Below are 13,315 nucleotides of genomic sequence, written 5' to 3'. Positions count from 1 at the left end.
AAGGACCACAATCTTTGTATCTTTCAAGTTTGTGGATATTTTGGCTAATTGCAAATTAAATGACTTTTTTAGAAGTCAAATGCCATTTGGAAAATGTGAAAGTAAAGTGCAAAAGATTACATAAACTATGAGCTGAGACAAGATTTTAGAATTCCTTCTTGTTTATATATGAAAAAATGGAAGTGGGGAATCAAAGATTACATTATGCTATATCTAAAAAAACCTAATATTCCAAGAAATGGGCCAGTAAAAGCATCTTTAAAAGATAAATTCATCGATTACGAAATCATCGCCCGTCCATGTCTATATTATTCTTTACTTACTCCTATGCTTCATTCAGCATAGCACATTTATTCTATTCCACTTGTGATCCATCATCCATTATATAAAACCATGATTGCAGTTTTTGGACTATAAGCTAGAAAATTATGTATATATTATGGTGTAGCTTTTAAAGTACTGTACATATATTTTAATAAAGGCACTACTTGATTTTCTCTTGGTTGTGGTCTGCTCTGTACCAACTCCAACAACAAAAACGTATAAAATAGAATAATAAACAAGAAACAATTGTCCAAAAGGACACTTTTATTTGAAAAAATATACGGTTTTAATGTTATTGTTTAATTGATTCAAATCAAGAGAGGACCAAAGTATATGAGCATGAATCATCATACCATTAACTCTAAACCTTTTCCCTTAAAAAAATTCCCAATTGATAAGAGAGAATCAAAAGCAAAAAAAGTAGAGTTAAACCAATATAATAAACTAAAAGATTGTAAGATAAAGCTGATGAAATTCACATTGCAAGAAGAGACTCTGCTTACAAAAGAAAGAGAGATAAAGAGAAGGCAGAGTGTTAAGTCTCTTATTTCTTCTTGAAAACATGTACAGATTCAGCAACACAGTGATTGGGGTCTTAAACCTCCTCACCTTACTAGCCTCGATACCGATCATAGGAACCGCTCTATATAAGGCAAGAAGCAGTACGACTTGCGAAAACTTCCTCCAGACACCGCTACTCGTAATAGGATTCATCATACTCTTAGTATCGCTTGCTGGTTTCATAGGAGCCTGTTTCAACGTGGCATGGGCTCTTTGGGTGTACTTAGTGGTCATGATCTTCCTCATCGCGGCTCTAATGGGTCTAACGTTGTTTGGTCTGGTGGTGACGAGCCAAGGAGGTGGACGGGAAGTTCCAGGGAGGGTTTATAAAGAGTATAGGCTTGGAGACTATCATCCATGGTTGAGAGAGAGAGTTAGAGATCCTGAGTATTGGAACTCCATTAGAAGCTGTATCTTGAGTTCCAAGACTTGTCTTAAGATTGAATCTTGGACTACACTTGATTATTTCCAAAGAGATATGACTTCTGTTCAGGTTAAACCTAAGACTTTGATTTTATTTGTCTCTGTTTCCAAGTGTCTTTACATGGTTTTTCAAATAGTTATTTTATAACGTATCAAAGCCGTGACTAATAAAAAGTTACAATGCAGTCGGGATGTTGTAAGCCACCGACGGCGTGCACGTACGAAGCTGGAGTGATTGATGGAGGAGAAGATTGCTACAGATGGAACAATGGAGTGGGGATGTTATGTTACGAGTGCGATGCTTGCAAGGCTGGTGTGCTCGAGGAGATCCGTCTCGACTGGAAAAAGTTGTCTGTCGTCAACATTCTAGTCCTCGTCCTCCTCATCGCGGTCTATGCCGCTGGTTGCTGCGCCTTCCACAACACTCGCCACGCAGCTCATCCTTACCATCCCTCCGATGATAACCGCATGACCAAAGTCCGTCCTCGTTGGGACTATTACTGGTAACACCTTGTCTCTCTATCTCTTACCAACTATAGTATAGTAATAGATTTGTTACAAATTATACTATATGATTAGATATTTTCATTAATTGATCTGAATTGAGATCTTCGAACTTTTTTTGACAAATGCATTTTCGTACTCCTTTTTTAATCAGGTGGAGATGGTGGCACGAAAAGAAAGAGCAGCTTTACTGAAAGCCTCATTGTCTTTTTTTTTTCAGTTCTTTTGTTTCTTCAACATTTTAATTTCAGCAAACTGAGCTTAAGAAAACCCAAAAGATATAAAATGTTTGATGTAGTTCTGTTTCTACAAATCATCAAGAGTTTAGTAAACTAGTAAGATTGGATACGAGTGCATGAGTATATTATACATATATGTATATATCTTTGGTCGTATCACTTGCGAAATAATACTCTAGAAAAACCATTAGTGTTTACTATTCCTGCAAGTTTACTTCAAACAAACAGATTAGGTTGCAATGGAGACTATCATTGAATATATAACTTTTTTGAACAGTTTTGAACATATATTTTGATAGTAATTTTTTTTCAATACAACAAAATGTTACATATTCCGTTATTATGTTCTTCTGGTTGCAAGATTTCTGTGACGAGTAAGACCTGCCACTCTCATTGTTCCTCCACCTGCAGAATTTCCCAAAAGTTATACAAATACTGTCACTATTTTTAAAAAGAATTACAACTTCATGCTTAAAACTCGTACCTCCATTTTTGTCAGATCTTTTACGGCTGCGCCAAAGAAGCCTAATTGGAGTCCCAGCAAAGCCTGCATCAGTACGTAGCTGTTTCTCCATATACCTTCTGTACGTATCCGAAAAAAGCTTTGCGTCGTTTACAAAGAAAACAAACGTCGGTGGCCTTATTGCTGCCTGCATTATGCAACCACTTTATATACATACATACAAACAAACCTGAAAAGCCTCTAAAGCCTTTTTTCTTTACTGCTAATAGAAAACATTGGGAGATGTATGTTCTTATTACCTGGGTGCAATAGTAAACGCGGCCTCGCTTGCCTCCACGGGTTCTTGGAGGGGATTTAAATGCAACTGCTTCTCTTATCACTTGGTTCAATATGGCCGTACTAAGTCTTCTTGATCTCTCCTTTTGAACCGTCGCAGCAGCAACCACAATACTACATTTTAATCATAAAATACCCAACATACTTAGTAAAACCGGAGTGTAAGATTGATAACAGTTTCTGAATTATTTGAAGGAGACTCACTTGTCAACACTATGGCCGGTTATTGCGGTTGAATAAACAATGGGTGCCCATTTGAGGGAACGGAGCTTCTCTCGAACATCGTCCTCGTAATGTGCAGCAGTCTCTTGGTTTTTGTTCGGTATTGTATCCCATTTGTTTACAACAACCAGACATCCTTTTCCTTCTCTTTCTATTCTTTCTGCAATCTTCAGATCCTGTGTTCACAATAATATAACCGTTAAGAAACGAGTAGAATATAAATTTCATATGAGTTATCATTTGTCCTTGGTTGCAAAAGTAAGGTACTTTGGTGTCATCAAATCTTTGACATTCTAAAACTGTGTCAGTAAAATTGTTGTTGGACAGGGAAATAATTTGTATGGTTCAGCCCTGTCTATACCAAAACCGCATGCTATACAATTGCTGATGACAAACATTCATCAGTGTCAGTTACTAGTGAGATACCTGCTCTGTTATGCATGCCATGGCTTCAATGACAAGGGCAACAACATCAGAACGACGAATTGCTCGAAATGCACGATTCACTGACATGGCCTCTGTAGTGCTGCCTGATGAAGCCACAGACGACTTCTTCCTGATACCAGCTGTATCTATAAGCCGAAACTTCTGCAACACAGTTCATAATCAAATTTAAGGGTTATATTCAGCGAATGCATCTTTGGTTTTTCTCGTTTTTCATTCTCACTGCTCATAATCAAAGTTCAACAGATACCAACTCGACAATGCTAGTCCTCGATGATACCTAACCAAATTTACTTCAATTCTAAGAGTTAACGCATAAAGTAGATGCCAATTAGCATATAATAAAAAGGCAGACGCTTCAACCAAATTTCAAACATCAAACAAGCCTTTGGACCATTCACCAAAAGAAAACAAAGCCACAAAAAACACAACAGACAAAATTGAACCAACCTCCCCATCTGGTCCGGTAAATTCTGCATCTATAGCATCACGGGTAGTGCCACTAACAGGGCTAACAATTGTTCTATCCTCTCGGACAAGTGCATTTAAAATGCTACTTTTGCCAACATTTGGCCGACCAATAATTGCAATGGCAGGAATGTAGTTTTCTTCTTCTTCCTCTTCAATGTTCTCCATGATCTAGAAAAATCATTGAATCATATGGGTGCAAAAAATGTTAGAAAAGGTTTGGATAAACTGATGCCAACTGAACATACTAGTCAGTTGTCAATGCTACCCAAATATTTGAAGGAGATGTACTTGTCAACGCTATGGCCAGTTATCGCAGTTGAATAAACAATGGGTGCCAATTGAACATACTCAAAAATGCATAAAGGTCTTTGATGAAGCGGATGAAAGAGTAGAATGTGATACAGAATATGTCCATATAAAGTCCAGAGATATCATAATCAAATATTGCAATATTTCATATTCCTGAACAAACGTTTTTCTGAAAGAAAGAAAAGGCCATTACAAACCTCGAGTTTATTTAGCCCAGAAATAACAAGATCAAGCAGCTCTCCTGTTCCAGTTCCCGACAACGCAGAAATAGGGATAGGTGTGAACCTGGAAATTCCACAATGAATCAATGCCACATAATTTGTAAATGAAAACACAAAAAAGTGCACAGAACCAAAGGAACTAAAATGTTTAGCAAAGCATTTTATCTCCAGCTAAACCACAGCTACCAACCTTCTCCAGCAAAATCTCATAAATTAAGTTGGATAAACCACTCACTGGCACTTAAAATAAAGGTGGAACCTAAAAATAGACGCTATAATGGGAGTTTAGGATGAAAGTCAATTTACCCTAGAGTCCAAAATTCGGAAGCCTGCATGAGTCCTTTACGTGGTGATTCACATTTGTTCACCGCGAGAATGATATACTTATGTGAGTAGTACTTCCGCAACCAGTCTGCAATTTCCACATCTGCACCTGATGGCCCTGCCTGCGTATCAAGCACCAAAATCATTACCATATATAATTGAAATGGCATGATAACTAGGAAAAACTCATTTGAGCTTTACAGTAAAAGAATTCACAAAATCAACTTGATATATTCTAGATATAAGTCACAACTTTCTTGATATTTGGTGATATCTTCCACTAAACATGAACTCCTATAGAATATCTCGTCTATGACTTTGTTTTCTGGCAGGACAAGAAAAACCTAACAGGGAGAAAGGGAAATATAGTAAGGAGATAGAACATAAGCACAGAACCTGGCCATCAACAACGAAAATAATAACAGCAGATTCATCCACAGCCGCTGTAGCTTGTTTCTCGATCATGGAAGGCATCCTTGCAATAGCTGCTTCCCTAGAGCTTAATGGAATACCTTCCATGCCAATGGTGGTTGATACATTCAGCTCTTCAATGACACCAGATGGTGACTTCGAAACAGTCATAACTCCTCCTGTGTCTACCACCACAAATTCTTGATCACCCCAATACGATCTACCATACAATCGATCCCTAGTAACTCCAGGTTCATCCACTACAATAGCTCTATTCTCCTGCAACGCATTATAAGTACAACTATGAATGATAAGGAAAAAAAAATAAACCTGAATATATTTAGATGTCAGCAAAACTTACCCCAACAAGTCTGTTGAACAAAGCTGATTTGCCGACATTAGGCCTTCCAACTATTGCAACTCTCTGGAGAAGATGCTCAGGTATCTCCTTCTACATAAATATTATGAGGCAGCAAGGAAAGTATACAGTTTTACAGGTCAGTCATTTTAAGACATAAATTGAAATACAAAACCCACAAGTAGGAGCCTTCACTGAAAGAAACAACAAATGTATAAAAAAAAAACTAACATTTTTGGCTTGCCTTTTCCCCTTTCTACGAGTTTCCTTGCCCTCAATGAGCTCATCCTCTGGAAACATCAAACTATGATCATCATTCACAGTCATTGGGGACACATACAAAAGTAGACAAATTGCAAAAACAGACACAACAACAAAAAGGTGAAAGGATTACCGAGTTTTAGTTCACGAGATAAAGTAGTAGCGTAGTCTCTAACGATAGCTCTAGCTTCTTTTTCAAGAACAGAGATATCGATAGAGTCGTCTTCAATGTCAGAATCATCAGCGTAGTTGTCTTCAGCGAATTGATCGAATTCCTCGAACTCTAGCTCTTCTTCAGCAGAGGAACCATCCAGAGTTGCGGAAACAGGGTAAGGGAAGCGGGAATGCGAGTGTTGGTGAGAGTAAGAGAGAACAGAGGGAGTTAAAAAGGATAAGATACTCGACGAAGAAGATGGTGAAGAAGGAGGTAAAGGAGAATAAATCCTAGAAACTGAAGGAATGGTGAAGAAGCCTCTTGTTGTCAACGAATCAAGTAGACTCGCCATTTTTGGCAGAGCAAAAGAGAAAGAAGAAGAAGAAATTGGCTAGAGGTTTTATCACTTATCTTTCTGGGTTTTTGATGAATCCGGAACCGGTTCAATTACCAAAACCGGACTGGATACGAATAATTTGAACCGGTTCAATTAGAATAGCCGGTTATATCAAAAGTCTTGTCTTCTTCTTCATCGGAAAAGAAAATTAGATCATCAGACATTAACTCTTCTCTAAGGTTAAGGTTAGGTTAGTTCTTTTCTCCCAATATTCGCGCTTTTTTTTTCTTCTCAACTCTTCCCTTAGGTTAAGGTTCCCTATTTGTATGTTTATGTTCTGTTACTTATTTTGTACAACAATACATTAAAAGTTTGATCCTTTTCTAACAATACAACAATACATTAAAAGTTTAGGTCAGGCATATATATGCTGCAAATCTTTACTATTTCATTGTAATCAAAAAAGCTATTTACAATCTCAAACCTCTCCCATGAATAGGGGTTTACAATACACTAGTGTTTCCTCTCTTTTTAATCCATTAAAGCTCTGTATCCATCTAAAATGATGTGGAATTGTGGATTCAACTACAATGATATATCTAAGGTTTCCGCCGTCTTTTGCCGCCAAGCTGGTTAAGTTTAACGAGCAACTCGGCGTAGAGAATTTCGTTCCAAGAATCAGGCACCCCAGGGAGGCACCAGTGACTACAGTCTTGGTACAATAACGGTGATTTACTTTCTTCAGCGGTTAGTTTCTGTTTCCGGTATATAGACGGGTGAGCGTCCTTCCTGTAATCTGTTAACCTCGTTATGTTGAGAAACGTGACAGGCGCTTTCATTCCCCTGAGAACTCTTTCAAGTATTTCCATTTTCAGCATGTTAGGAGCTAGGTAAGTCTCGTTCTTTATCGGTTCTGTTTCATCATCGCATGCTCCTCCCGCATTCCATTGCCCGCCGCTGCAAATAATAATTCAAACCAATTTAACAAAGCACACTTTTTGTGACTAGTAAAACCACCACACAGATTCTCGAGTTTTACCTGAAATGTGAGGGGGAGTAACCACGAAAGAAAACAAGTGATTTCTTTGGATTCACATTCTTATCAACCCATCGACCCCAAGTTGTCAATGCTTTTCGGAAAGCTTCATCCACGTCTAGTTTCGGGTAAACATTGCTCCCTTCTTGATAATAATCCTCCCTGATGAAAGCATCCAAAAACCAAAAAGACAATAAGACAACAACAATCCCAAATAAGGGACCAAACTAGTAGTAAATATATACCCTTTGGAAGTTTTATCATGAGTCCACCAATGTCCGGTATTGAACACAAGAATATCAGCTCCTTTGTACTGTTCCGATGACTTCCCAACCAAATCTAACCGCAAAGTCTCCTTCTTCGTCCCGTTCTTGTCCATAATTTCCCATTCTCGAACCAAGAAAGGCGATGCATAGAACTCCACAGTGCAATTATAATCCTACCAACCATAAAATCAAACTATTAACACTCAAAAACACACAACAATCAATGAAAAAAACGATTTCTACAGCTAAAAAAAGAGAAACCTACTTTGAAAACGAAAGAGTACTCAGCTTCCCAACGGAACTGATGCCTTCCATGAGCCTCAAAGATTTGACTCTCATCTCTCACTGATCCTTTAAGAATACAAACCAAAGACTCCCACATGTTTCTATTTAACGAATCTCCAACAAACACAAGCCTTCTTCCTCTAATCATCTCCAGCAATTTCCCTCCATTTAATCTTTGTACATACAGTATATAGATTTACATACACATCAATCATTTATATTATCTGCCTCACCATAGAAAGACAAAAGTAACCAAGTTGTTGTCTTATTACCTTGGTAAAGTGCATTTCTTTGGTTTCCACTTCAACTTCTGGAATTCCACGTCAGGTCTTCCGTTGAGAATACAATTAAACTGTTCATCGATCAGATTACACGAACCTGGTTTGTAAAGCGGATACGAATCGTCTCTGACCCAATCTCCCTCGAAGAACTCGCAATCCTTCAGAGACTCGATCTCTTTTCTCATCGACGACTTCCTCCTCTGTTTCCGCTTCGGTGAAGCAGTGGAATTGACGGCTAAAACCTCCGACAAAGGTGGTCTCCTCGCTCGTTGTTTGTCCAAATCTCGAACAGTATCATCACCAGTCTTGTTGTCAGGACACGAAATGTTTTCCTTTGCATGATCTGTCTTGAAATGAAAAGTGTTGTTTTTAGCAACCGGTTCTGTTTTCTCAAAGGTTACGTTTTTAGTAACTGCCGCGAGATTTTCCGGCGACGGTGCTCGGAATGTGGTGAAATTGGAATCGAGGGTCGACGACGGTGAAGAGTTGGATAGATTCGTGACAGTAACGTTAGGGAGAACATACGAAGAGATGGAAGGAGCGACTGTGATGGGAGAAGGACTAAAGGCTAAGAAAACAGTGAAGGCAACGAATGTTATAAGGAAGGCGTAGACGAAAGTCGAGGTTTTTCTCGGTTTCACAGCGGAGAAAAAGTTTTTGATTTCGACGGTTATGGAGGAGAAGGCGGAGACGCCGTGGAAAGGCATATGCTTGAAAGAGTCCGACGCCATGGTCAGGGTCAGGGAGTTTTTTTTTTGGCGCGTGGGAATCTTTTCACTGACTCGTTTTGTGTTTTTGTTGGGAGTTCAGAGTGAGAGGAGAGATTAAAGAATGGGTCTTTTTAGACTGAGAGACAGTGTGAAAAAGAAGAAAAGAGTCTTCTTGTCTCCGTCAACAAATCTCTTTAATCTAGAGACTTGAGAGAGGTGTTTGTTCAGTAAAGTGGTCATTTTTTATTTGCTTCGGAATCGTCGCTAAGTATGTTTCTTTCTTTGTTATATCTGTCCCCTTGTATTTGGAGACTAACTACGAGAATGCCACATTGTTATTGTGACTACGCCGATTTTGCAATGTTGAGATTTTGTTTTTTTTATTACATTTTGGAATGTTATGAGATTTTTTTTTTAAGTTTTCTCAAAAGGCATTTTGTGTGGCTCAGATGAAAACATTAATTTGTATTTACTTTTTTTTTGTGACGAATGTAGGAAAAAACATACAACATATTTGGGAGTTTCGTTGGGCGAGGAAACAAGAAAACGACTAATAATAATTCAGATAAATACGAGTTTAAGCTTAAGATATTTCATTTTCTCTCTTTTGTGTGTGTGTGTGTGTAAATTCTTGAGAAAAAAATTGATGTTGTAAAGAAATAGGAGCGATTAGATTAATTCAATTCGTATCACATGAATTACGCGAGAACATTTAAATTTACAAAAATTCATTAATCTTCGGAATTCGAATCTTGGATCTGATGTAACTATATTAACTTTTTGGTCAACCATATTTAAAACTAATCTTTAACACTAAATCAGTCGTTTTGCTAGTTTTAATTGTAATCTACAGTATATCTCAAATGCTAGTTTCAATGTATGTTAAAAATTTTGGTTTCCTCATTTCTTCATTCAAACTGTTTTTATTACTATTACGTTATTTTTTGGGTAGGTAAAATTCAACTGATGCTTAATGTATGTCATCAGTATGTGTATCTGTATGTATCATGTATGTATATATGAAAATGAGATTTTTGAACTTTATCTTTTTCCATTTTCTTTTTTTCTTAAAACTCTTTTTGAATACACACTCCTACAAATATATCGCTACAAAAATTAAATAGACTCTCCAGTAAACGTATGGGAAACGTAAATATTGATAGCACTGACGGAATCTGAATATACATAAAAACATATAGGAAACATAAGGCATATTAGGCCGACGAAGTAATAGTCTCTTCTATAACTGCTGAATTGTGAATCTGAAGTTTTATCTATATACGTATGTTGATTGATAAGGTGTGGTTGCTGCTGCATGCGCAATAATTAAGTAGTTCCCCATTTAATAGACTGCAGAAAAGCTGAAAGTGAAATGATCTCTGTGCATTTCGATTACCACATGGCAATTCCCACAAGCTATCCCTTGACGATGTGTCCATTAATTGTGTTAACAACCATCAACAGAGCCAACTATCTACAGTGTAACACATTTTTACTAACATCATCTGTGTCCCATAATATAACAAAGCAAACATTGTATAAGTATTGGCTAGTTTTCTTTTTGCTCATTGCACTTGTACTAACTAAATCTAACTATGTAAATTAAAAATAATATAGACAACATTCAAGTATAAAATTTTATATATCTAACAGAAAGACCAACCATGTAATATATAAACCAAGAGAATAAAGAGTGCGATTTATATAAGTTCAGGGGAAATCCATTAACTAAAAAGGTGAAAAACTTCAAAAATCATACATTTTGCATTGTTCATTGGTCCCTTTTGTTTGAATTGAAATTCATAATCAACTTATAGATAAAGCCAATGCTGATTTCTTTTTGTTTATTTCATAATCAAAATCATTAATCACATTCCAAATCCAAAAACTGCACGGATCCTATGGAATATTAGATCTCTCCATCCTCTCTCAGTGTTTTCCACCACAGTCGCATTCCCATACCTGCGCCAGTCAATGAAATCAACAGACAACGTAAGTTACATCACCATAGTCACATTCAACAACAGAATCATTAACTCGTCTTAAGACAGAGGCCGTATACCAAGCTAACCCAACTCGTTAACATATTTGCTTCACATAAGGAGAATCAAACAGAATATGGACAACCATAGACATATTAAATGTGTCTCAATACACCTATTATTATTAATAAGCTAACGAGTGTCCGCACATAAAACAACGAACAAGAGTTCTATCATCAACATAACCTAAGAGTTAGTGGCAAATATATAGTAGACTGACCCAGACTTGTGAGTCACTGGGAAAATTTAAGATTCTCTCTATTAAACCCATGGTCCTATATGAGTGTTTATATTATATACCAACCAATTTTAGCAAACAAGATTTGCTAGAGGGACGCAAAGGCAAGTCACTAGAGGGAAGACTAGAAGAGTTCATCAACTACATAAGTCACTAGAGGGAAGACTAGAAGAGTTCATCAACTACATAAGGCTATATACAGCAAGTTAATCATTGGCAAGAGGATGAGCGTAGATAGTAGAGTTAACAATAGTGTCGGCCACTGATAAATTTAGTTGGCTTAAATAGTCCCTAGGTATATTAGCTTTCTACATCGTTACGAAAGGTCGATCTAAAACCAAGCTATAAAGCAGTCCAAATTTCAGAAGAACTTAATGCATTCTACCAAACACAAAACATGTCACTCACTGCTCTTAATGAAGAATAGCATGTTAACAGTTAACCTTAAAGCTCCATTCTTTTTAATCCTAATGTCAAAGTTCAGACTCAGAATCAAGAGCAACTCATTCTAAACATGATGCCATAAGTAAAACTAACCTGTCCTCTTCAGGAACGTCAGTGTGAGTGAGATTGACAACAGTGACTCCTGTTTCAGGCTCCTTGAAAACAATCTTCACCTGAAATGTCAAAGCAAAAGCCAACATCAACCAACCACAATCAAATCCAAAATCAGGGTAATACGTTTGGCCATTCACAAAAGATAAACAATCACTAAAACTAACCGTTGAATCAAGACCATCAGGCCAGCTCCCAAATCTCCACTTCTGAACAATCAATTTGCCTTCTTCTAGCTCCACATTCATTCCAGTGACAGACCCATCAAAGAGACTAATCGGACCATTAACATCTTTACTAATCTTAGCATTGCTCTGAGTGAATCCTTTCCAACGATTCTCATCCATAAGAATCTCATACAAATCCTTAGCTCTGCAACTAAACTTCTCAGTCATAGTAATAGTCTTAAACCCTTCCTTAGTCTTCACAGTCTTCTTCTCCTTCACTACCTTACTCTCCGCCACAGCAGCAGCAGCAGGGACACCACCACCAGACTTCTCCACCGCAACTGAAGCTGATCCAGCCACTACAGATTTCGGCGCAACCTTCTTCGTCTCCAACTCATCCCTACAAGGACCACCTTTAGCCATAGCCTCAACATAAACCCTAACCTTCTCAAGAATAATCGATTTCCCCTTCTTCACCATAGCCTCCTTCAAAGTCTTCCCAATAGGTCCTTCGTCCTTCACCGTAAACCTAATCTCCGGATCTTCATCAGCATTCTCATCGGAGATATAAGGCATATCAACCAATCCATCAGCTTTCAGCAGCGTCTTGCCATCGGAATCTTTCGCCTCGCCTTCCCAAGACAAAGAGACGTTAAGCTCGTAGCCAGGGATGATCTTACCCTTGCGTACATTGACATAAGCCTCGCCTTCGACTTTGTCGATCTTAGTGACTTTGATGAAGAGATTGCCTTCGCCGGCGAGGATGACAACGCCGGTGAATTGTTTGGTGAAGAAGTTACGAGACCATTCAAGGCAATTGGTTTCGGACCAGTGCCAGTTATGGACGTTGGTGCCGTCGGGTCTGTCTTCTACGATCCATCGTTTGTCACCTTCGCCGAACTTTGCCATGGAGATGGATTAGGGAAAAGATAAAAGCTTTATCAAGGATTGAGAGATTTAAAGCTACTGAGAGAGCAGAGAAGCAGAGACGAAGAAGTTGATTTCGTTGAGATTTGGGATTTAGCAGCTCAAACTAGGAGGTGGAGAACCTTTTTAGATTAATGAATCAGGCAAACGAAGCCTCTAGAATAAGGGTTTTTAATTTTTATTTTTATCCAATTGAGAAAATAAAAATAAAAAAGATGACGTTTCTTAAAAAAAAAAAATTAATTTTGAAACGCTTTATTAGAAGAAGTCTCTAGAATGTTAGAACAAAAACTGCTTCTAGGGTTTCCATTTTTTAAAGATGTAGATTTTTACCAAATAAATAACAAATTGGGAAAAGCCAAAAATTTTAGGTGTGAATAGTTAAGGTCTGCAATTGGTTCACTGCAATTTTATCTTTATTTTCTTTAGATCGTACAATTGCAAAT

At 37.6% G+C, this 13,315-nt stretch overlaps 4 protein-coding genes across 4 annotated transcripts; 1 reads left to right on the top strand and 3 right to left on the bottom strand.

Annotated features, from left to right (window-relative positions):
* On the top strand, positions 793-2,163 carry LOC104745421 (tetraspanin-6). The gene is made up of 3 exons (XM_010466656.2): positions 793-1,378; positions 1,495-1,811; positions 1,967-2,163. Exons 1-3 carry the CDS (start codon positions 887-889, stop codon positions 2,004-2,006), a joined length of 849 nt encoding a protein of 282 aa, XP_010464958.1. The 5' UTR covers positions 793-886; the 3' UTR covers positions 2,007-2,163.
* On the bottom strand, positions 2,281-6,416 carry LOC104745422 (GTPase Der). Its single transcript, XM_010466657.1, has 12 exons — positions 6,005-6,416; positions 5,842-5,900; positions 5,614-5,703; positions 5,238-5,531; positions 4,824-4,963; positions 4,494-4,581; positions 3,967-4,155; positions 3,499-3,660; positions 3,055-3,248; positions 2,814-2,964; positions 2,536-2,701; positions 2,281-2,456 (listed from the first exon to the last, which is right to left on the bottom strand). The coding sequence occupies exons 1-12, from the start codon at positions 6,375-6,377 to the stop codon at positions 2,392-2,394; spliced, it is 1,971 nt and encodes a 656-aa protein (XP_010464959.1). The 5' UTR covers positions 6,378-6,416; the 3' UTR covers positions 2,281-2,391.
* LOC104745420 (protein trichome birefringence-like 1) lies at positions 6,787-9,174 on the bottom strand. The gene is made up of 5 exons (XM_010466655.2): positions 8,222-9,174; positions 7,930-8,122; positions 7,644-7,837; positions 7,402-7,560; positions 6,787-7,319 (listed from the first exon to the last, which is right to left on the bottom strand). The coding sequence occupies exons 1-5, from the start codon at positions 8,959-8,961 to the stop codon at positions 6,962-6,964; spliced, it is 1,644 nt and encodes a 547-aa protein (XP_010464957.1). The 5' UTR covers positions 8,962-9,174; the 3' UTR covers positions 6,787-6,961.
* LOC104745419 (activator of 90 kDa heat shock protein ATPase homolog) lies at positions 10,640-13,015 on the bottom strand. Its single transcript, XM_010466654.2, has 3 exons — positions 11,943-13,015; positions 11,758-11,837; positions 10,640-10,902 (listed from the first exon to the last, which is right to left on the bottom strand). The coding sequence occupies exons 1-3, from the start codon at positions 12,849-12,851 to the stop codon at positions 10,809-10,811; spliced, it is 1,083 nt and encodes a 360-aa protein (XP_010464956.1). The 5' UTR covers positions 12,852-13,015; the 3' UTR covers positions 10,640-10,808.

Source organism: Camelina sativa, chromosome 15, assembly GCF_000633955.1.
Source record: "Camelina sativa cultivar DH55 chromosome 15, Cs, whole genome shotgun sequence".
NCBI lineage: Eukaryota > Viridiplantae > Streptophyta > Magnoliopsida > Brassicales > Brassicaceae > Camelina > Camelina sativa.
Note: the sequence above shows the minus strand (reverse complement) of the source record. Positions and strands in the feature narration are given on the sequence as shown.